The 21,984-nt window shown below is 40.9% G+C and overlaps 1 protein-coding gene across 1 annotated transcript in view; it reads left to right on the top strand.

The window, feature by feature from the left end:
• Positions 1-20,526, top strand: part of LOC121080416 (ras-related protein Rab-3C-like) — a 184,877-nt gene extending 164,351 nt beyond the window's left edge. The window contains 1 exon segment of the mRNA XM_040578436.1: positions 20,334-20,526. Within this exon segment, the coding sequence (XP_040434370.1) occupies positions 20,334-20,526 (193 nt within the window).
• The last annotated feature ends 1,458 nt before the right edge of the window (positions 20,527-21,984 follow it).

Raw genomic sequence — 21,984 nt, forward strand, 5'->3', positions numbered from 1 at the left:
TGTCATTAAGTAACTTTCCTGTAACCCAGTTCCAAGTGCATGAAATCAATGGCCCATTGGCATTTTCCTCCTGTAAAAAAACCATCTTGAGGACAGGAGCCTTTAATTGATCTACCGATACCCTGTGTGTGTTGTAACTAAACAGAAGACGTTTGTGAGTGTTGTTTGTCTCCTTCCTCTGGCACTAACCTTTGCTCTTTAAGAAGAACTAAAAAAATGATGAAGGGTGGAACTATGAACAGGCATGTTTCCGCACAACCTAATTATTTTCATTTTTTAATGCAAAGTTAGATGTACCCATATGTCCATGCTCTTGAAGCTGCTGGTGACCCTGCCTTCTGCACCATGGCATCCAGCCAGCTACAAAGGCAAAACAGAACTTGCTGTTCTAGCAAGCTGTGTGCTGAGGTGCCAAGTCCCACTTGATTCCCAATTTAGATGCCAAAATTACAGCCCTAAATATGCCTCTTCAGTTGCTGCCTAAACTCACAGATGCCTAATACCCCCAGTGTACTCACAGATGCTTAATGTACACATATACCTAATACTCACAAAGCTCATACCTGAAGGCATGTGAAGGTTCACCCCAGTCCTGATGCTGCAGAACTGCTGTCTTGTGCCCCAGCCCTGGCAGGATTCAGAAACCAGTAATGTTCCTGTCCCATCTCAATAGCAGGCCTGGTCTTGCAGGCTTGGTCAGATTGCACAGAAGTGCTAGATGCCAAATTACACCCTGTATAAGCACATGGAACTGAAAAACGCTCTGCTTTTGGGCTTGCTAAATGGGTTTAATTTGAATAAATCTAGTCACCCCTGAATTGGGTCTCTGGCATCTCCCTAGCACAGGGGTCCTCAAACTTTTTAACCAGGGGGCCAGTGCGCGGATGAAGTGGCAAGCAGTCATCTGCGGCTGCTTGGTTTTCCCCCCCAACCCCCGGCGGGGGGGGGGGAAGGGGGGTTGGGGGGGTTCTGTAAATACCGGGGGGCGGATTGAGGACCCTGGGGGGCCGTATCCGGCCCGCGGGACGTAGTTTGAGGACCCCTGCCCTAGCACAACCATTATGTATATATATGCCTGAGCCAAGAACAAAATGAAAACAAAATAGGTATTTGAAGTGAGAAATTTTCTTCTCATTTTTTTGTGGAACGTATTTTTGAAGCACTGGGAATCAAGAGAAGGAAAGAAAGAAAAAGCTGAAAATAAAGAGATTAAGGAAGAAATATCAAAAAAGAGGTGAGAAGAGAAAGGATGTAGAGAGGGGAAAAAAGACCCAAAATATGCAAAATAAGGTGTGTGTTAAAATCTAAGGGATAAAATATCCACCTCTGTGAGTGACAAGCTGTGGAGACACACTGAAGCCCTGGGCACTGCTGATGCTGGGGCAGCATTCACAGACCTTTGCTGGTGCTCTGAATTCAGCATAAGGGCTGGCTTATGCCTGTCTTTGCAGAAAGGAATGTGAGAGTTCACTCAGAAAGAGCCCACTTTGTTTTGTTTTCTGACATTGATTGGTGGCCTCTGGGAGAAACAGTGTGCCAGGATACATTTGCAAAGCAGGTGAGTGCACCCTAAGACATGCTCAGAAGTTCTGGGTGCTGCCAGCCATGGGTGGCCCTGAGTGGCAGAGTAAGCACAGAAAATCTGATGGGAAGGGCACTGCCCTGAAAACTGCTTGACAGAATATAGTCAGAGGCAGATTTTAGCAGGACATCACACTAGATGATCACCAAAGGTCCCTTCCAACCAATGTTTCTATGATACAAAAGCTCTATTTCCCAGAGCCTTAACCAATCTGAGCCAAAAAGGTGAGATAGGACAAGCAGAACCTTACAGCAAAGATGGACAGACATTTGGGGCAGATACACCTAGTACCTGGTACAGCATGAGCACAACAGGTATAGTTTGAACCTATGGCAGGACTGTACTTCTGCAGCAACCTTAGGGGGCCCTGGTCTTAAAGATATAATATACCCTGCAATGACAGAACTTGCAATTAAAACCTAATTAGTGTTTAAATAATTTGTTGCATACACATAGCAAATAGAAGCTGTACAGAAGCACATGAACAAACAAAGGCAAGAAAATATATAAAATTATGTAGCTAATTTGCAGGCACAGCCAAATGGCATAAATAAATGGGGAAACTATATGACAAACTACATATGCAACCATCCATTTGCATGTGCAGTTACTCAGTGTCTATTCAAAGCTCTGTGCACACCTCTGCCTGCTAAGTCTTTGCCAGAATGTAGGTCACAATATACCATGCAAACCACAAATTAAAAGAAACCAATAAATTAATGCCATCCGTGAGTCATTCTTTTTATTTCTATTCTGACAAGTGACACCAAACTTTTATGAACATATGAAGCTTTGATCTCAGCTGAGATGCATGAGATGAATGTTAGAAAAACTGTGAGTAATGCAGCCAGCAAGTGTGTATGCATTTTCCTTGAAAGAAGTTCCAAGCCTTTTTTATTAAATGCTTTAAAGCATGTAAGTGCTGACTGTATTGGGGTTTCACTTGATAGCCAATGCATGTAGTGCTCAGAGTAAACATTCACGAAGTGACAAAATAGCCTAGGCATTATGCTCTACACCCTTTTCTTTTTTTTAGTGATTAGTGAATAAACCTGTTTAAACGTGATTGCTGTGATCCCCACATCAATTACCATTAAGTTAATTTGTTCCCTCTACTGGCTGATTTGTCCCATTTCTATATTTTCTTGGTGTGATATCTCTGTGAGATAGTTAAATGACTCAGCTGAATTTATTTGATCCTGTCTGTTTTCATCTCATTATAACATTACTCTTTTAATGATGCTAAAATGTTAAACAACCATGAACTAATTTCTCAAGAAAAGATGTACCACTTACAGAAAGTACTGAATAGGGTGACAAGGAATGGCTAAGGTGTGAGATGGTCTCTGTGTCTGGAATGATGACATAGTCTAGGAATTTCAGCCTGGAGAAAAAGGAGGGATATGATAGAGGTCTTTAAAACCAACAGTGATACAGAACAGGTAAGAGGAAACAATTATTCACTGCTTTTCAGAATATAACAGTTAAGAAGCATCAAATAAAACTAGCAAGTGGACAAGCAGAAGCAGATAACTCAAACTGTATATTTAAAAGATGTTGTGGATGGTAAGATTTTATATGATTTCAAAGACAACGTTGAACAAGCCCATGGAAAAAAGATCATGAAAGGCCAATTGAATATAAAAATGCTGCCTGCAAACATAATTTGCTACAGTCTGGGAAAGTATCACTATATGTTTGCCCTTTTAAACCTTTCCCAAGGCACCTACTTCTGGACATTACTGTAGGTAAGGTCTTATGCTGCTTGCAGCTATGATCTGTGGTCATATCACCATTGTTATGCTCTATGTCATTAAAAATAAACTTTTAAAAATGTAAAATGGAAATGAGACAATTTCTGTCTTCATAAGTGTGTTAATTTCCCTTCAAGGTCAGATCTGGTTTTATTAATCATACCTTCTCTCTTCTGTGAACTCCCATTAGTGTTATGAGGAGAGCTACTCAGAGCTACCACAGGATACTTGACTAGTTTATCCAGACTTTAGCAGGTAATGAGACCTATTGCTGGTTGATCTAAACCACTTGTTTGGGGTTACACTTGAGAAATGAACCAGCACTGAAATTTATATGAATGATTGATTACACCTCCTTAATAAAATTGAAGGCCACATTTTTCAGAGGTCAGCAGCCACAATTTTCCAATAACGATGTTCTCAACAGGACACCATGATTCCCAGATGGCTAAATGCCCAATGTTCTTTTTGACCTTTTGAAAAGCCTGCCCAAAATGTACATGTATTCATTTTATCAGTGACTTCAAATAAACCAGGGCTAAAAATAAAACCACATTTGAGAACAGTGTTTCGCAATGTGTTCTTTGTACAGCACTCACATGTGTTGTACTCAATTGTAATTGTGGTTGTAACCAACATTGCAGACCATGGCATTCAAAGGACCTACAGTCTTAAAATGTCTTGCTGGACACAAAAATCTATATTGCTATTTTTAAAAGTTGTCCACAAAAGATGTTATCAGCTCACTGGCAGAGAAAGAAAAAACAGTCCCAAGTGTTTGACACAACCCATGCCCTTCAAACTGGCCAACATGGCCAGAGAACTTACTACAATTCAGGGAAACTCCTGCTTTTCCTGACATCACCTCCCACCGTCTCTGAGCAGATTTAAATGATTGCAACTGTACAGAAAACTTATAAACATTTATGTGTGTCATGGTTTAACTCCAGCCAGCAACTAAGTACCACATAGCCGCTCACTCACTCCCCCTACTCCCCTTGTGGGATGGGGAAGAGAATCAGGAAAAAGGTAAAACCCATGGGTTGAGATAAGAACAATTAAATAATTGAAATAAAATGAAATATAATAATAACAACAATTATAATGAAAAGGAGAGAGAGGGAAAGAGGAATAAAAATCCAAAAGGAAAAAAACACAAGTGATGCACAGTACAACTGCTCATCACCCGCTGACTGATGCCCAGCCAGTCCCCAAGCAACGATCTCAAGGCCTCAGCCAACTCCCCCAGTTTATATACTGAGCATGACGTCCCATGGTATGGAATACCTCTTTGGCTGGTTCAGGTCATCTGACCTGGCTGTGTCTCCCAATTTCTTGTGCCCCTCCAGCCTTTTCACTAACAAGGCCTGAGAAACTGAAAAGTCCTTGACTTAGTATAAACATTACCCAGCAACAACTAAAACCATCAGTGTGTTATCAACATTATTCTCATACTAAATCCAAACCACACCATTGTACCAGCTACTGTAAAGAAAATTAACTCTATCCCAGCTGAAACCAGGACACTGTGTGCAATCTGATTACAGTAATTAACATACTGGATCAGAGCCACAATTTATCCAATACAATAATCTGCCTTTGAGATAGCCACAGGATGTATATCTGAGAAAGGAAAAACCCAGAGTAGATAAAGATGGGAATAGAGGATAATCTGCTTCCATAAAGACCAAATTCTAAGACCCAGGAGTTAGAGCTTGCTTTAAAGCATGAAACATGAGGTTTTATATCTGTCTCATTACTCTTTGTTTGTTTGGTTTTTTGCAAGCATTGTTTATTACACCTGAGGATTCTTGACTGTACAACATGCAAATTTCCTTCTTGTCCTTCTAAATTCATGACCTTGGGGTTTGCTTGTCAACTCATTGCATTAATCTTCCTATAGGAAAATAGTTCAAGGAATAGAAATTCAGTTTAGTTATGTGACTTAAAAAAAATCTTCAGACTCTACTTTGCAAATTTACAGAGTGCCAGGTATTTTAGTGCCTGGTCTAAATTTGGGGTAAAAGTATACAGTTACAATTTTTTCATTCATTTCTCCATTGAATACACTTCCCTAGCTTCTATTAAAATGAATAAATATTACAAATACTCACAGAGGGAAGAACAGATTATATAAAGATATATATAATGTGACAAGTATTTCTGCAAAGAAAAATATCCCCTGTTAAAGCAGATGCAATGGAAACCATTTTGGTTTTGTTGCAAACAGTTTTTAAAACTCAGTTCTTCAGAAATTTTGACAATTGTTTTGGACATAACCTGTTAAAACTTTTCTGTCACCTTTCAAGGACTAATTTTTGGTTATTTTTAATGGATACTTTTGAGGCGTGCTTTTATACAAATGTAATGCTTATTTAGACAGATGCAATAGGAAGATATGTTGTTCTGATGAAATTATTTGCCAGGACAAACAATTGTACAACTAGAAAAATTAATTTTAAATAAATGAAGTCAACGAGCTATGAAAATACATAAATTAAAAGCCACCAGCATGGGATTAGATCCAGCACAGGTGGTGAAATGTCAGCATCTCCTTCTGTTTCTGATGTAGTCATTCTTATAATACCCTTTCCCCTAAACACCTGTATAAGAATAGTGACAAGGAGATCTTAGCTACACACCTTCACCAGAAGCCAGACAGAACCTTTACCACAATCAGTTTTAAAAATAATAATAACAACCCCATGCCCAGTACAGCACAGAAATTGACCTCCAATGATGCCAGGGTTTGATTTGCACACCTGCTGAGCATGCTTTCCAGATATCAACAAATTTGGAGAAAAAACCAGGATGAGTAGTATTACTATGATGCTCTGGAGCTTTTCCATTACAATTTGGTCAGTATCACCTCAAAAACATTTCATGGTATGAAAGGATATCACTGCTGGGCAGAAACAGAGAAACAGAGATGTTCACAGCGCCATAATTTTCTGTGTGGACATTTGGCTCCTAGAGGGAGACTTGATGAAACAGAGATTCATATTATTTACACCTGTGTAAATATGCAGTATGTGAACTGATAGCAATAGGAGTTGGATATTGGTGTCTTTCTGTTTTGGATTATTGGTATTGGAAATCACAACCCAAATGTTCTCAACTTGCATAAAGGTCTAGTTCACAGAGTAAACCGTTTCTTCAATCTCTGCTCTCCTCTCCTTCTCCTAGGGTGGTTTTTTTTGTTGATTTGTTGGTTTTTTTTTAATTTTTCCGTGTCTTGGACGTATCTGCCTATGTCTATAACTACTTAAACATATTGTACGTATATATACATACTCATGACTAATCTTGCTGCTAATCGAAAAGGCCATAATGTACTTCCTATCTAAGAAGCAGCATAAGGAATGTTGTATCAGATATGTCTTTAGCCTAAGCCAGCCTCTGAGCCAGCACTGGTCTTGTGGACACTTTTAGATGACAGACATGTCACAGCTCTGCATAAGGTCATCCCTGGACACATGTCCATTCTAATGATTTTACAGTTTTAGTGATATCAGCAAGGACAGTTCAGACCTCAGCCTGCAGAAACAAAAGGGAAATGGTGTATGACTATTTCTTTACAGTGAGTGTTTCACAAACATTTCATTATAAGCACTGTAGCAATTAATGACGTTACTTTGCACATTCTTACAAGCAATCATAAAGCTTTTGTAATTTCTTTTCTTACCAAGTTGCTCTGCTAGATGTTTGCCTCTCTCAGTGAAGATTACCCGTTCATCCTCCATGTCACATTTGTTACCAACCAAAATAACCTGGGCATTATCCCAGGAGTATGTTTTGATTTGAGTTGACCTTAAAAGAGAGACAGAGAGAGGGAGAAGTCAAAACAAAGCAAATTCCCCTTAAATAAATTTCAAACAGAATTTCAACAAGGTAAAAAAGACAACAGTTATTTTGACATTTAGGGTAACATGATTCTGTTTAATTTTGGATTTCAAATAAACTAGGGATTATCTGTCAGTATTTATTATTATAGGAATAACATCAACAGAGGTTTTACTTTTACTTTTTAAAATAATACAGTCTTTTAGCATTTTCCCTTGCTATCAACATTCTTCCTATATTTTTAGAAAGAAGCAATGACACTTTCTCCCACACAATTAAAAAAAGAATTTTCACATTTTAATTCAAATCTTATAACCTAAACCCAGAGTTTTGAAACAAAATTAACAGCTTATTAATTTCTTATATCTCACCTTTTAAAATTATGATTTATCCTAATATTAGGATTTAAATTTATCAGCAAAACTTCAAAATCATTCTATCTTCCTTCTGTTGTTTCTCTCCAGCACATTCAACTATAGCTCTTTCATCTACCAGGATGATATTTACATTGTACATTAAGCCACTGACAGGGGCCAAGTTTGAACTTTAATTTACCTTCCATTTAAATTATACAAGCTCTGACCTTGACTACAGCTGAATTGGAGCATTTGAGTCTTTGAAACAACATGGGACCTTGAGTGCTGGTAGTGAAACAGCTCACCCTACAAAGCTCTTTTCTGTAATTTGAATGCGATGCAACTAATGAGCAACTTAGGAGCACACTTGTAGAACCTCTCAGCTGCTGACTGCCACCACTCAACTGATATTCAGACCTGCTCTGTAGGAAGGAAAGATCCATGTCCTGGCTCCAGGCTCAGCTAGGAGTGATGCTGCTGGCTACCACCTTCTAACTACCCTTGAAAGTAACACAGGGTACAGTAAGCTTACTCTAAGCACTTATATTTTGCCTTGGACTTGTAACTATGCCTGGCTTTAACCTCTGACTCAAGTGCTTGGTAGGATATGAATATCTCTTCTTTCTCCATATGATAATGGAGAGAGAAAGAGAATGTACAGAATCTATATCTCTCTCTACTTGGGCAATACAGGGTGCTTAGGAAAACTGCACTGGTATAGAACTAGCTTGCTTAACTACACATTTAGGAGAAGGTACCCTGGAAGGGAATCTTGTGTATCAGAGCCCTAGATGTCTGTAAGAAAAGATGAAATAGCTTCAAAAATCTGTCACCTAAGTGTTTTGGAAGCTGGTCTGTGTGGGTGTTAAATTCACTAATGACCCCTTCTTATACCACAGCCATTATCTCTACACATTCGGATCCCTGTCTTTAAAATGCTTCATGCACAAAAAAGACCACAATGTAGTCTGACAACCATTTCTAGTGAAAAACAAACAATGGATCAAATCTCCCCACCTGGCTTTGCTTAGTGCAAGACCAGAGGGATGGACATGGGCAAAAACTGCTACAGACTACCTTTGTAGCCCTGGATCCAATGCCAATGCTCACAGGCCCAGCCCTGCCTGGCATGAGTCAAAGCAGCCTGCTGTAGTTTAACCTTTAAGCCATTTGTGATGGGTCTGCAATGCTAGGCAGAGGAATTTTAAAGGGACAGATCACACTGCCTTTAGGGTTGTTTCACTTCATCAGAATGGTCAAAAATAAGCTGAAGCAAGCCCCAGGCATTTTGTGCTGTAAAGGAGTCTGTCCAGATCTTTCCTTCAGGAAATGGATACTGTGCTATTTTAAATCTGTTTAAAAAATTATATTAATTTGAGTAGGTTATCATAAGGTACTGTGACTAAAGAGGAGGTCAGACTTCTCTTTACATTTATATTTTACAAAAGATATAATTGCTCTAAAAAAAGGGAACCATGCATTTGTTTTGGCAGAAATGTACTTTTGGAACCATGCTGATTTCTGGAATTCATGGTTAAGCAAGATAGGATTATTACTATTTTTTAATCAAAACTATATTTGTCATAATAGCAACTTTGCAAATACTAGTAATTCAAATGTCAGAGGATGTTAGTCAATTTTAAGGACTCTAAAAGAGCTTAGCTTTGAGAAAATATGATTTGAGGGTCAATTGGTTCTCCTTATGTCAGTAGGATATTGAAGATGTTTAAAAAACAAAATATACAGTAAAAAATTAAGTTTCACTGAAGGAATTAATTGCGTATTCTGCAAAGGTGAAATGAAAAAAAAAAGAAAATGATAAATAAGGAGATACAACCTGAAGAAATATCGTCACATCAATATAAAGGGAACTCATTCAGCTTTGTTTTGAAGACTTGCTCAAGAGCCTTACCAGAATTTCTTTATTTAAGAATGTAAAACGCTTCATTTTATTGCAGCTAGATGTGATTTTTCATTCTATGAACTATGAATCTATGCAGTCAAATACTTCTCATTACCAAAGTCACTTATTTTATTCTTAGACTTTTTTGTCTGATTTTCTCATGTCTCATCTTCTAGTTATAACAAATTTTTTAAGCAAGAGAACTTGTCCTTAATAATGATTCCAAAGGCTTATGTTTTGCAAAAGACTCTGTAGTACAAAAATACAACTGATTGAAAATCAGTCAAATGTATCCCCACCTAATCCCACATCAATAGGAGCTTGGATTATAGCTCATTGCTATTATATTTTCTTTTAGACATACATTTCCACTAATGACGTCTAGAGATTTTGATTCTCACAATTCTCCACAAAAGCCAACACACAGGTCATTTAAAAAAGAGATTTTGCTGTTCCTTACATATATGACCGTTCAAATAACCAAGGCATTTGATTAATCCAAAACACATAACATTGTCCTTATAAAGAACTTCAGTCTCAGGAAGACTGAAGACATGAAAAGGCAAAGCAGATATTTGCAGTAAGCTGGATACAGCAATTCTTGTTCAGTCTCACTGCCCTGGTATATGTCAATACCAATACACTCTGTAAATCTTTCACATTCTAGTTGTATGGTAGGCAGGCAATCCGCAACATGGTAGAATTTTTAGAATGCATAGACACCAAAGGGGCAGATTAATGCAGAATTTCAATACTCCATTATTTTCAATGATCAATGCAAGACTCATTCTCCTTGTACATATACCTTGTCAGAAAAGAGCACTTACTGAATGTTAACTAAAGAAAAGCTATTTTCTCATCTTAAAAAGTGCTGCATTTTCCAGTAAAGGTTCAAAGTACTGTAAAGTTACATCAATAAATCTCCGAAAGAGTATTGGACTATTATGAAAGAAGACTGTCAAAGATAACATGTAGGCTTTTTACTTTCTGTGATGGAATGAATTATTATGAGAAAAAATGTTCAAAATGCAGTTTTTCAAACCTACATTCCTTGAAATGAACCCTGAAGAAAAGGCAAAATTAAAAAATTCACACTGGCATATTCTATTGTGTTTGCATGGGAAGGTTTTGTTCTATTGTGTTTGCATGGGAACGCTCTGAAACAAACACTAGACTTTGCCTTTTGTACACCGCTGTGTTACAAAGGGAGCAACTTCCTGAAGCCACTTCTTTCTCTGACATTGCAGTCTCCTACTATTTCTCAAAATACTGGATTCAACAAGGCACTGGCAAGAGCAGCACTAAGGATCACAGTTCAAGCTTTGTCATCAAGGAAGGATAGCTCTTGTAGGAACACACCCTTAAGGACATCTGTTAACCATAACATCAGGGGTGGTAGATAAAATTGTCTTGGTTGTGAACAAACACTCTGAAACCAGAAGGTCTTCCTGATCAGCTGGTGAAACGTTAACATAGCTTTTGTCTGTATTGGCTGTGGAACTGTGCTTAAAATGCATTAGCTAGTGTGTTCTTTTAATGTCACATTTTCTCAGGAAGATAAGAGGGTGCAGAATGTTCTTCCCTTTGCATATGGCTCTCCTTTATGTTTTTTTTTTCTTCCTTATATTTGGAAAGCAGGCATAAACAAATGTTAACAAGCACTGATGAAGGAGCTTCTTCAGAGCCAGTAAAAGTGTGAGACAGAGAGGAGACAAAGTCAGTAATTCAGGCTGCTTATGTGTTTCACGGAGATTATCTAAACTGCTCTGTGTGCACTATAGCTCACCAGGTGAGCAACAGCACCATGCCAGTGTCCTGACTGGCTCTTGCTGCTCTAGTGCTCTGCCAGGGCTGCTGGGAGCTTGCAAGCTTTCTTTGAGTCAATAATAGAGGGAAGAAGCTAGATAAGGAAAAGAGACAGTGTAAGGACAGCAAAGGGAAAAATGAATGAAAGACAAAAAAGGGATTTAAATGAAAATATCCGCATGCATCTTCCACACACTGTTCATACGATCAGTCAGCACATGGATATTTTGTATTTTTTCAGTTTCATCTCTGTTCTGCCTCACCTACCCACTTGCCTCTCAGGCTTTGTCATATCTTTGCAGTAATATGCTCTGTCTGGTCTCATCTACATGTGAAGTACAGATCATCACAGGTGATGGGAACATGGTGTTCTTTTAGCTCTGCTTCCCTCAGCATCACCAGGGAGTTGCCTCACTTCAGGCTCATACACATGGAGAATCTTTCCTCTCAGTTAATAACACAGTGGAAAAAACATTCAGAAAGTATTAAAAAGCTGCATTGGGTTTGCATGGAAAGGTTTTGGTAGCGGGGGGGGGGCTGCAGAGGTGGCTTCTGTGAGAACATGCCAGAAGCTTCCTCCATGTCCGATAGAGCCAGCACCAGCCAGCTCCAAGACGGACCTGCTGCTGGCCAAGGCCGAGCCAATCAGTGACAGTGGTAGCGCCTCTGTGATAATATATTTAAGAAGGGGAAAAAACCTGCTGTGAAACACCAGCAACAGTCAGAAGAGGCTAGTGAGACGATGTGAGAGCAACAACTCGGCAGACACCAAGGTCAGTGAAGAAGGAGGGGGAGGAGGTGCTCCAGGTGCCAGAGCAGACATTCCCCTGCAGCCCACAGTGGAGACAATGGTGAGGCAGGCTGCCCCCTAAGCCCATGGAGGTCATTGGTGGAGCACATATCCACCTGCAGCCCATGGAGGACCCCACGCCAGAGCAGGTGGATGCGCCCAAAGGAGGCTGTGACCCCATTGAGAGCTCATGCTGGAGCAAGCTCCAGGCAGGACCTATGGACCCGTGGAGAGAATGGAGCCCACACTGGAGCAGATTTGCTGGCAGGACTTGTGACCCCATGGGGGACCTAGACTGGAGCATGCTGTCTGTTCCTGAAGGACTGCACCCCATGGAAAGGACCCACGCTGGAGCAGTGTGTGAAGAACTGCAGCCCGTGGGAAGGACTCATGTTGGAGAAGTCCATGGAGAACTGTCTCCCATGAGAGGGACCCTACGCTGGAGCAGGGGAAGAGTGTGAGGAGGAATGAGAGGCAGAAACAACGTGTGATGAACTGACCGCAGCCCCCATTCCCCATCCCCCTGCACCATTCGGGGGGAGGAGGTAGAGAAAATCTGGAGTGAAGTTGAGCCCGGGAAGAAGGGAGGGGTGGGGGGAAGGTGGTTTTTTTTCTGATGTGAATGGTAATAAACTAATTTCCCCAAGTCAAGTCTGTTTTGCCTGTGATGGTAATTGCTGAGTGATTTCCCTGTCCTTATCTCAACCCACAAGCCTTTCACCATATTTTCTCTCCCCTGTCCAGCTGAGTAGGGGAGTGATAGAGCAGCTTTGATGGGCACCTGGCATCCAGTCAAGGTCAACCCACCACAAAAGCATATATCTGAGGCTGTCGTACACGGGCATTTTAGAACCTTAGGGTGTCTAAGCACTATTAGTAAAAAATTTGCAAGATGAGTCAGGAGGAGAAGCAAGGTCATTGGGAAAAAAGGTCTGCATGATATTCCATAACAAAATGGAAATCAAACAGAATTCAGGAGGTTTTGCATCATTCCATTTTTTCTGAAATATTTATTGCGTATCCATAGAAGAGCAACAAAGCTGGTGAAGGGTCTAGAGCGCAAGTCTTATGAGGAGCGGCTGAGGGAACTGGGGTTGTTTAGCCTGGAGAGGAGGAGGCTGAGGGGAGACTTTGTCACTCTCTACAGCTACCTGAAAGGAGGTTATATCAAGGTGGGTGTTGGTCTCTTTTACCAAATAGCAAGTGATATTATGAGAGGACATGGCCTCAAGTTGCACCAGGGAAGGTTTAGGTTGGATATTAGGAAATATTTCTTAACTGAAGGAGCTATCAAGCATTGGAACAGGCTGCCCAGGGACATGATTGAGTCACTGTCCCTGAAGGTATTTAAAAGATGTGTAGAGGTGGCGCTTAGGGACATGGTTTAGTGGCGGACTTGGCGGTGTTAAGTTTACAGTTGGACTCAATGATCTTAAAGGTCATTTCCAACCTAAATGATTCTATGGTTCCAGATACATTCTGCTAGGAAAAATTCTCCTTATCTCTTTGAAACTCTTCCACAGACAGAGTTTCTGTTAAACAAACAAAAAAATAGAAACACCACCACTCTAATTTATTGGGATCTTTTGCATAAGGTAACATTCACATGGTGTTGTGAATGAGTTGTTTAGGTCGCTTAAAGTATCACCATCAAAGGTATTAGCAAAATAGTTCTAATATGAATTTGTAGAAGTGCGACCTAGCAAAGTTCAATTGCAAGGTTCATTCTATTACTTACTACATGGATGAAACATACAAAGGAAAATCAAGTTAGAATTGAGCTAGAATGATTTGCACAGAGACTGAAGACACAAAAGGGTAAGGCAGACCCTTCTGTTGAGTCACAAGTTTCAGAGTAAATCCCCTTGCTTTCTAAACTCCTGATGGAGCTTAGGTGCAGCTATGTCCAATCTTAGTCTGCGACGAGCGAGGGGAAGCAAGCAGCCGACTCAATGTGAGTGATAAAGCAAGCTTCAATTCATTACGGCGCGATTATGTCTTATATACAGTTCCAGTTAATTTATGCCTACAAATCATCTGCTAATTGGCTAAGCTCTAAAGGGTTACATTTTCATACGTCCTCCTATTTGCGGTTACAGCGGATAGCTAGCTACATATATTTTTTTCTCTCTTGTCTACGCGAATTCCTCAAAGTTATTTACAACATTAGGCACAAGGTCAGTGCCTTTCTCAGCTTCCTTATCAGCGTGCCTCAGCACAGCTGCAAGGCCTGCTTCAGCTAACTTACGCTAACTTTGTTTCTCAAAGATCTTTAAGGGAGTCATGGCCGTGATCACACAGCCATTCTGCAACATTTCCCCCTTTTTCTCTTTGCACAAGCAAAACTTGTGCAGTTACATGCTCGAGTAATTTTCGAATACAAGAGAGAGCACAGCTTAAACATACGAGTGCAATGCTAACAATTATTACTATAAGCAACACACTTTACAACAGCCTTTTAAACTACCAGAAGACCGCCCTAATAATAGAGCACCATAACTTTGTCCATTAATTATCAGAGGTCCTCGGACACGAGTTGCAATTTTTTGTGTTCGGTTGTCAATTAATGTTGCATCTACTGCTGTTGCCAGGTCCAGGCCGAGGCTCCCTCGGGTGGCGGGTTGTAACACGGTGTCTGTCGATAAGAGTTGGTCATGTCTCCTGGAGGGGGTGTCGTGAAGGTGACAGGAGTCGCGATTGGGGTCGACGCGCTGCGGCTCCTCGCGCTCGGTTTCTCGTTTCCCGTCTGCCGACAGACGTTGGTCTTGTGGGTTCCTTGCTGACAATTTCGGCACCACACTTGACGTTGTCGACATCGGTCACGGGTATGTCCTGGCTTCCCGCATCGATAGCAGAGGAAGTCTCGGCGCGTGGTGGTCACTGGCTTCGGGGGCACGGTAGCCCCAGGGGGGCGCAGAGGCGCAAGCGCTGCAAATGCCTGACTTTGGGCTTGCACTAAATCTCTCCCTACTGCTTGGATTGCTTCCACTAGCAAGGCTTGCTGACCTACTGGCACCCGACTCATTCGCTCTAGCATTGTTTCTACAGAAGAATCTAAGGGCAGGGTTACTAAAATGCCTTTGGTGTAACTGTTACTGTTCTCCAGAATACACTGGCACAATAACTGCCCTTTCATAAAGTTAGGTGTATCTGGTGGGCTCACTGTGGAGGCCTGACTCATTCACTGTACTACGTAACTGACTTAATATTTTCCAATCAAAGCCTCCCAGATTCCCTGTCTTTGGTTAGCGGCATTCATCTGATACGTTACAGGGAAAGCTTGTAGGGGGGTTGACTTGATCAGCAATATCAAATATTCCCTGAGCAGCCGCTTCTTGTGCTATTTTTTGCCAATTAATGTGCGTAGAACGCACCAGTTTCTTTACTGTATTTTTTTTTTTTTTTTTTTTTTTAGAATTTTGTATTGACTGCTCACTGCTATTTTCTTCCTCAGCAGCACTTTCGTCAAATGTGTCCCTGCCCTCTGGCCCCCCCGAGGCTACTGCGCCGAAAAAGGGGGGAGGGGGGGCGAAGGACACGAAGGGTCTATAGGTGGTACAGTGGGCTCTATAGGTGGTACAGAGAGCACTGTTTGTGATAAAGAGGGTATTGGAATGTGATTTTCACATGGCATAATTTTTCCTGCATTAGGATCTGCGCTTGCAAGTCGGCTTGTTACTGCCGCAGCAAGGCGCTTTTCTGCTTGATATCTTTTTACACAATTAGTTACTTCACGCCATGATTTCATCAATTCTTTTGCTGCCTTATCGTCATCTATAACTAAGTCCCACAAGCAGTCCCTAAACGCACGCCACTCCTCTACTTCAAACATTTTTTCGGGGTCTGTAAAAAACCCTTTCGCTTTTCCCATAGTAATTAACCTGGCCAGATCTTTTAAAGGGCCTACTCCCGGCTTTTCTAAAAAGCATTGTAAAAGAGCGAGTGCTACCTCTTTTTCCATTGCGCGCTTAAAACAGTCCTTTTCCTTGATTAAGATGCAGCCTTTTCTCTGGGTAGACACTCACGGACGGCGAACCTTTCCTTGATTAGTCGTCGGTTCAAGCACGGATCGAGGTACGATGCCTGCATCAGTCGATCTTTGCTCCCTGGTCGCTGCTACCAGTGCTTCTCCGTCCTCGCTGTCCGGTGAAGAACAAGGATTGGGGGTCCCTGTTCGGGCGCCACTTGCGACGAGCGAGGGGAAGCAAGCAGCCGACTCAATGTGAGTGATAAAGCAAGCTTCAATTCATTACGGCGCAATTATGTCTTATATACAGTTCCAGTTAATTTATGCCTACAAATCATCTGCTAATTGGCTAAGCTCTAAAGGGTTACATTTTCATACGTCCTCCTATTTGCGGTTACAGCGGATAGCTAGCTACATATATTTTTTTCTCTCTTGTCTACGCGAATTCCTCAAAGTTATTTACAACATTAGGCACAAGGTCAGTGCCTTTCTCAGCTTCCTTATCAGCGTGCCTCAGCACAGCTGCAAGGCCTGCTTCAGCTAACTTACGCTAACTTTGTTTCTCAAAGATCTTTAAGGGAGTCATGGCCGTGATCACACAGCCATTCTGCAACATTAGTCTCAGACTTAGTCAACAGTATATCAGTTAGGATCGCCTAAAGAACCATTGTCCAAAATATCAGCAAAAGGTGATCTTAATATGATGTTATAAAAGTACCCATTCACCACCGATAGAATTTTTACATGGCTTTTGATCTAGCAGCAGTCTAATGTTTATTCACAGTTTTAAGGTGGATCACAAGATTTTAGCAGTGCTTAATCATTGACTAATTTAACATTTACAACCTCTGTCAATAGGATTTACTACAATCACAACAACTTAATTACAGATCCAAGACAGCAACATTCATACTATACTTGCTATGGGGTATCTAAATCAACTTACACATGCACGCACACAGATATACACACACATATAGAGGTATATATATGTATAAATGTATAAAGATATATGTATATAAATGTATAAAGGTGTACCTGTTAAAATTTCCCCTTGAGTTCAGTGAAATACTCACTTCAAATGTCTTGGCATTTCTCAATGGGCAAGGGTTGAGTCTCAAGGAGTGGAGGGATTCGGCCCAGGCCCCATCATCAGCTTTTGGTGACAGTCCTCTGCACTTTGCAAATTTGAGAGTTTATGAGCTCTGAGAGGTGTCCGCTAAGAGGGCAATGCTGGTTGCAGCCTGCTGCAGTCCACGAGAGCCCAAAGGGCCTCACTTAGGACCACTGTTTATAGAGTTGCAAGATGATTGGCTTTAGTGATCAGTAAATTTCCATCCTGGACACAATCTGGGTCCATAATTACTGGAATTTTCAAAATTCCAGTAACAATGGTACTGTTCCACTCAGGCTACGATTCAGGTAAGGAACATTTCAAGACTGTCAGGGGATGACTGATTATTCCCACTCTCATTCCCTACCTTGGCCAGGCAACAGGAGTTCCTGGTATGGTCAGTGCTGCTCCCTACCTTAGACATGCAAGAGTCCCTGGTGTGGTCAAGGCATGCTTAACCACCCAACTCATTACACAAAGACCAAGGCCTAATGGGAATTCCTGAGATCATAGAGCAGCCCAGAGGAGGGGGATGGGGAAATGCACCACCGCACCATATGTGGGAAATTGAATCCCTTGGACAGGACAGTCATTTGCTGCCTGGATGGCAACAGGAGCCTCTGTTGAAAGGATCCTTGCAAATGTCTTACCTGTGTGCAGTTGAATCCATTCCACAGTAGGAACTGCTTGGGAGGAGCCTGCTGGCATGGCCATGTTTTCTACTCAGGATGTTTATTAGCACATTTAAGCAGATAAATAGTGTCTATCAGCTGGCCTGTGCACAGCAGAGACTGCTTGGGGAATCTCCAGGACTGTCCAAAATTCCTATTTGTACAGTTCCTGTAAAGAATAAGGCAAATACTTTGTTGTGGAGGCAGCTGAGAGTTCAGTCACCTTCTCACAGGTCAGTGCATTGTCTCAAATCAGTGCATTGTCTCATCTACGCAGAATCTAGCTGGGGAGGTCCTGGATCTTCCAGGGAATTAATGAATAAGTTAATGAAATGTGTATACAGGCATAGACTGATGCCCAGCTATGCCACTACTGTGACAATTTCCTTCTTACAACAGAATCGTAACTGAAATTCCATAAATTTGACTACAGCTGTACTTTTTATTTTTTATTTTATTTGAATAAATATATTTGTGCTTGAACACTCTGTAAGTCCCTATTTTACTTGGAAAATGGGTGCCTCTTAGTTTTTCACGGTGTTCTTATGCAGAACATCCTCACCGTGGTAGTGGACCTGTTTTATTGATCCTGTCCATGTTACAGTATTTCTTGACATCAGTCTCCTCTCTTCTTTGTGACTCTTTTCCTTTCACTTTCTGCTTTTCTCTGTCCAGATCTCTTACCTACCTGTCATATCTGCCATTTCATGATCATCTCATGTGTCAGTTATTCCATTTTCTTATCTGTAAAAACTGCTCCCCTCAGAAATGTCCTTAAGTTTCATTCTTCTTCCTGTAATCTTCTCCAAAGCTTTGGTGTTCCAGTTCTCAGGCATCCCCTCACTGTCCCTCAACCCTTCTGCCCTTTGGTCCTGCTTGTTCCTTTTTGGGGACAACAGCTTTCCTTCTGCTTCCTGTGGAGCAGACACTAACAGTTGTGGAAGGATCTGACTGTGTTGCTGTGCTACAGGGTTGCAGCTGGGTTTCAATACAGAGCACTGAAAATGTGGAGGATCTTCCTTCCCCCAAGTACTCCCTAAGAGATCTGAACAGTCTTCTGCATGGAGCACTGCATATCATGCCAAGCTAAATATAATTATCTTCTGTAAGTCTAGGCTAGTACACAAACATGCAAAAGCTACATGGTAAGCAGTTATAGGACTAAATGTGCACAGTACATCTTGTTTAGATGGCATATTGACTATATAGTACTAATGTTATCAAAGTAGTTGCATTTAAATTTCAAGCGGCCTTTGGGAACAGAAGATTAGCCCATTCACTAGAAAACATACATAACATTAAAAAAAAAAAAAAGGCAAAAAAGCACTTTTTTTTTCCCCTTCTGCCAAGAGTTTCAAGTGACTGACATTTTCTTACTGGAATTTTCCTCATAATTAAATGCAGTGGTAGTTGCGCATTGCTATTCAGAGTTAATCAGAAAGAATCAAAATAGTTCTGCAAAGTTTAAGCCACTTCTGTAAAATTACCAGTGGCTTAGATGTTTTATAAACTGTTTTAATACTGAACCTTTAGGCAGTGGAAAAACAGAAGTAGGAGAAAGTTTTAAATTACCAATGAACCCTCAGGTGACCGAGCAATGTGGTAACTGTGGGAAAAAGATGGAGCATGGCAGAAAAGGCTTAGAAAACAAACAAATGAAAAAGACAAAGGAATTGCAAAGGAAGTAAGAACATAAGAAAACCCAGCACTGGCATAAGCCTGCTGGACTGTAGACCAGCAAGCTGGAAACCTGGCCCAGATGGAGGAGGCAGACATGGGAGATAAGATGTGGGACAAATGAGGGCAGAGAAGAGAGCTTAGGAAAGCTGGCTCTTCTCCATAAAGGCTTCCAGTGTCCCTTCTGGGTTAAGGATAGTTCTAAGTTTTGCTTTTGGGGTAGTCATTCGGAATGGATAGATAAAAAGTCCTTCTATATAAATTAATTAAGGAAGAAAAATATGTGAATTTGTGTATTTGTTTATTAGTTTGAGTTGAGGGGTTGGGGGCCCCTTTGTTCTCACAGATTTACCTCTATCTTAAATAGATGACAAATTGCAGAAATCTTTCCTTGTCTTGCTTGGGTTTTTTCCTGGTTATTTCCAAACACAGTTGTCTATTTTGGCACCAGGTTAATTTCACAATGGAAGTGACTGTTTCCAGCTGAATAATGCTCTGAGGAACGTAATAGTTAGAGATGGAGCAGTAGATTATTCCTTCATAATGGCTGGATATATAGGGCATTTCTAAAATAGCGCTCTCAAACTGGTGTCAATTTTTAGATGAAACTGTTTTAAAGTAGAATTTGTTTAAGGGAATGTATTTGGATGAGTGAGTCCTCATTTCATATGGCTTGGTATAAAGTAAATAACATTAATGTAGTTACTCCGTGTTACAATTTTAACTGCTCTTGCAATATCACTCTTTTATATGCGTGCTCTCACATATTCCCTTTCTGTGTATCTCTCCACTCTTCCTTGCCCAAGAGAAGTTTGTATATTTATTGGAGATGTTGGAATATGCATCAAACATAAATGTGGTGTTTATTTTCTTAGGATTTGAATTTTTTGAAACAAGTGCCAAGGACAACATTAATGTCAAGCAGACATTTGAGCAACTCGTGGATATCATCTGTGACAAAATGTCAGAAAGTCTGGAGATGGATCCCACCATTGCTGTCAGCAAGCAGAACACATGGCTAAAGGACACTCCTCCCCCACAGCAGCCCAACTGTGGCTGTTAATGCAACTATCAACAAAGGCAACTCAGTGCTGCCAAGAGAGTATTTATGAATACTCTATATGCCTTTATTTATACTATTATTTAATTGGGAGAAAAGTATTTTATTTTACATCAGCAGCTGGTTGAGCATGTATATGGAGATAGAGATGTTAGTTTGAAAGGACAATCCTTTTTTTAGCATCTGGCTTTTGTATGTAGGATGGCTATTAGTTTCTCTTTTCTTTTTACTGTTTTACATTACACTTACTTCAGCTGGTGTCATATCTTCAGACCACATTTGTCTAGAATTGGATTTTGCTTCATGGGTTTCCAATTATATAGTTGAATCCTTAAGGTAGTGGCCAAGGTGATTTAGAATAAGCTTCCTGATGGCACTTATATTTTCTCCTGATAGAGCAGCTTTGGTGGGCACCTGGCATTCAGCCAGGGTCAAACAACCACATTATGTCTATACAGATATAAATATTGCTAGTGGAATAGTCTCTTTATATTCTCACCCACAGACAGAAAAGATGGCAAAAAAAATATATTAGATAAGTATATGCCCACATAGTAAATACATCAGGAATACGAACTTTTAGAGACAGTCTCAATGCACACACTACTGTTTGGATCCAGAGCTCTCCAATGATGCTTACAGTCTCTAGAGGGGCTGGTTTCTATGAGTTTTTTAAATTAATTATGTAGTAAGTGACATGCACTGACAGCAGAGAAACACCTTAATTAAAATGCTCGGGGGGGGGGGGGGGGGACGACGGGGGACGGGGAACGGGGGACGTATGATGTTTATTCCAGCAATTTCAGGGAACACGTACTTCTGATGTTCTGGTTTCAGGAAGGAGTTGTCCTGGTTTCAGCTGGCATGTAGTTAACTTTCTTCTTAAGAGCTAGTACAGTGCTGTGTTTTAGATTTGGTGTGAGAACAATGTTGATAGGACACTGATGTTTTTGGTTGTTGCTAGGTAATGTTTATACTAAGTCAAAGACTTTTCAGCTCCTCAGGCCTTGCTTGGGAGAAGGGAATGGTTTGGGTTGGAAGGGACCTTTAAAGGTCACCTAGACCAACCCCCCTGCATTAAGCAGGGGCATCTTCATTAGATCAGGTTGCTCAAAGCCCCGTCCAACCTGACCTTGAATGTTTCCAGGGATGGGGCATCTACCACCTCTCTGGGCAACCTGTTCCAGTGTTTCACCACCCTGTTCCTTATATCTAGTTTGAATCTGCCCTCTTTTAGTTTAAAACCATTACCCCTTATCCTATCACTACAGGGCCTATTAAGAAGTCTGTCCCCAAGCACAATAATTGATTGCAACTCTCAATCTTCATGGACCTTTGGAAGCTAACTCTGTAGCAGCTGCTCTGCACTTGGCACTCAGGCCCTGCTGTAGGGAGGGAAGGGAGACAGGTATCCTCAGGCTTTCCATCTGTTCTCCAGAATAATCCGATGTTAGTGGGAGA

The sequence above is a fragment of the Falco naumanni genome, chromosome W (assembly GCF_017639655.2).
Source record: "Falco naumanni isolate bFalNau1 chromosome W, bFalNau1.pat, whole genome shotgun sequence".
Classification (NCBI taxonomy): domain Eukaryota; kingdom Metazoa; phylum Chordata; class Aves; order Falconiformes; family Falconidae; genus Falco; species Falco naumanni.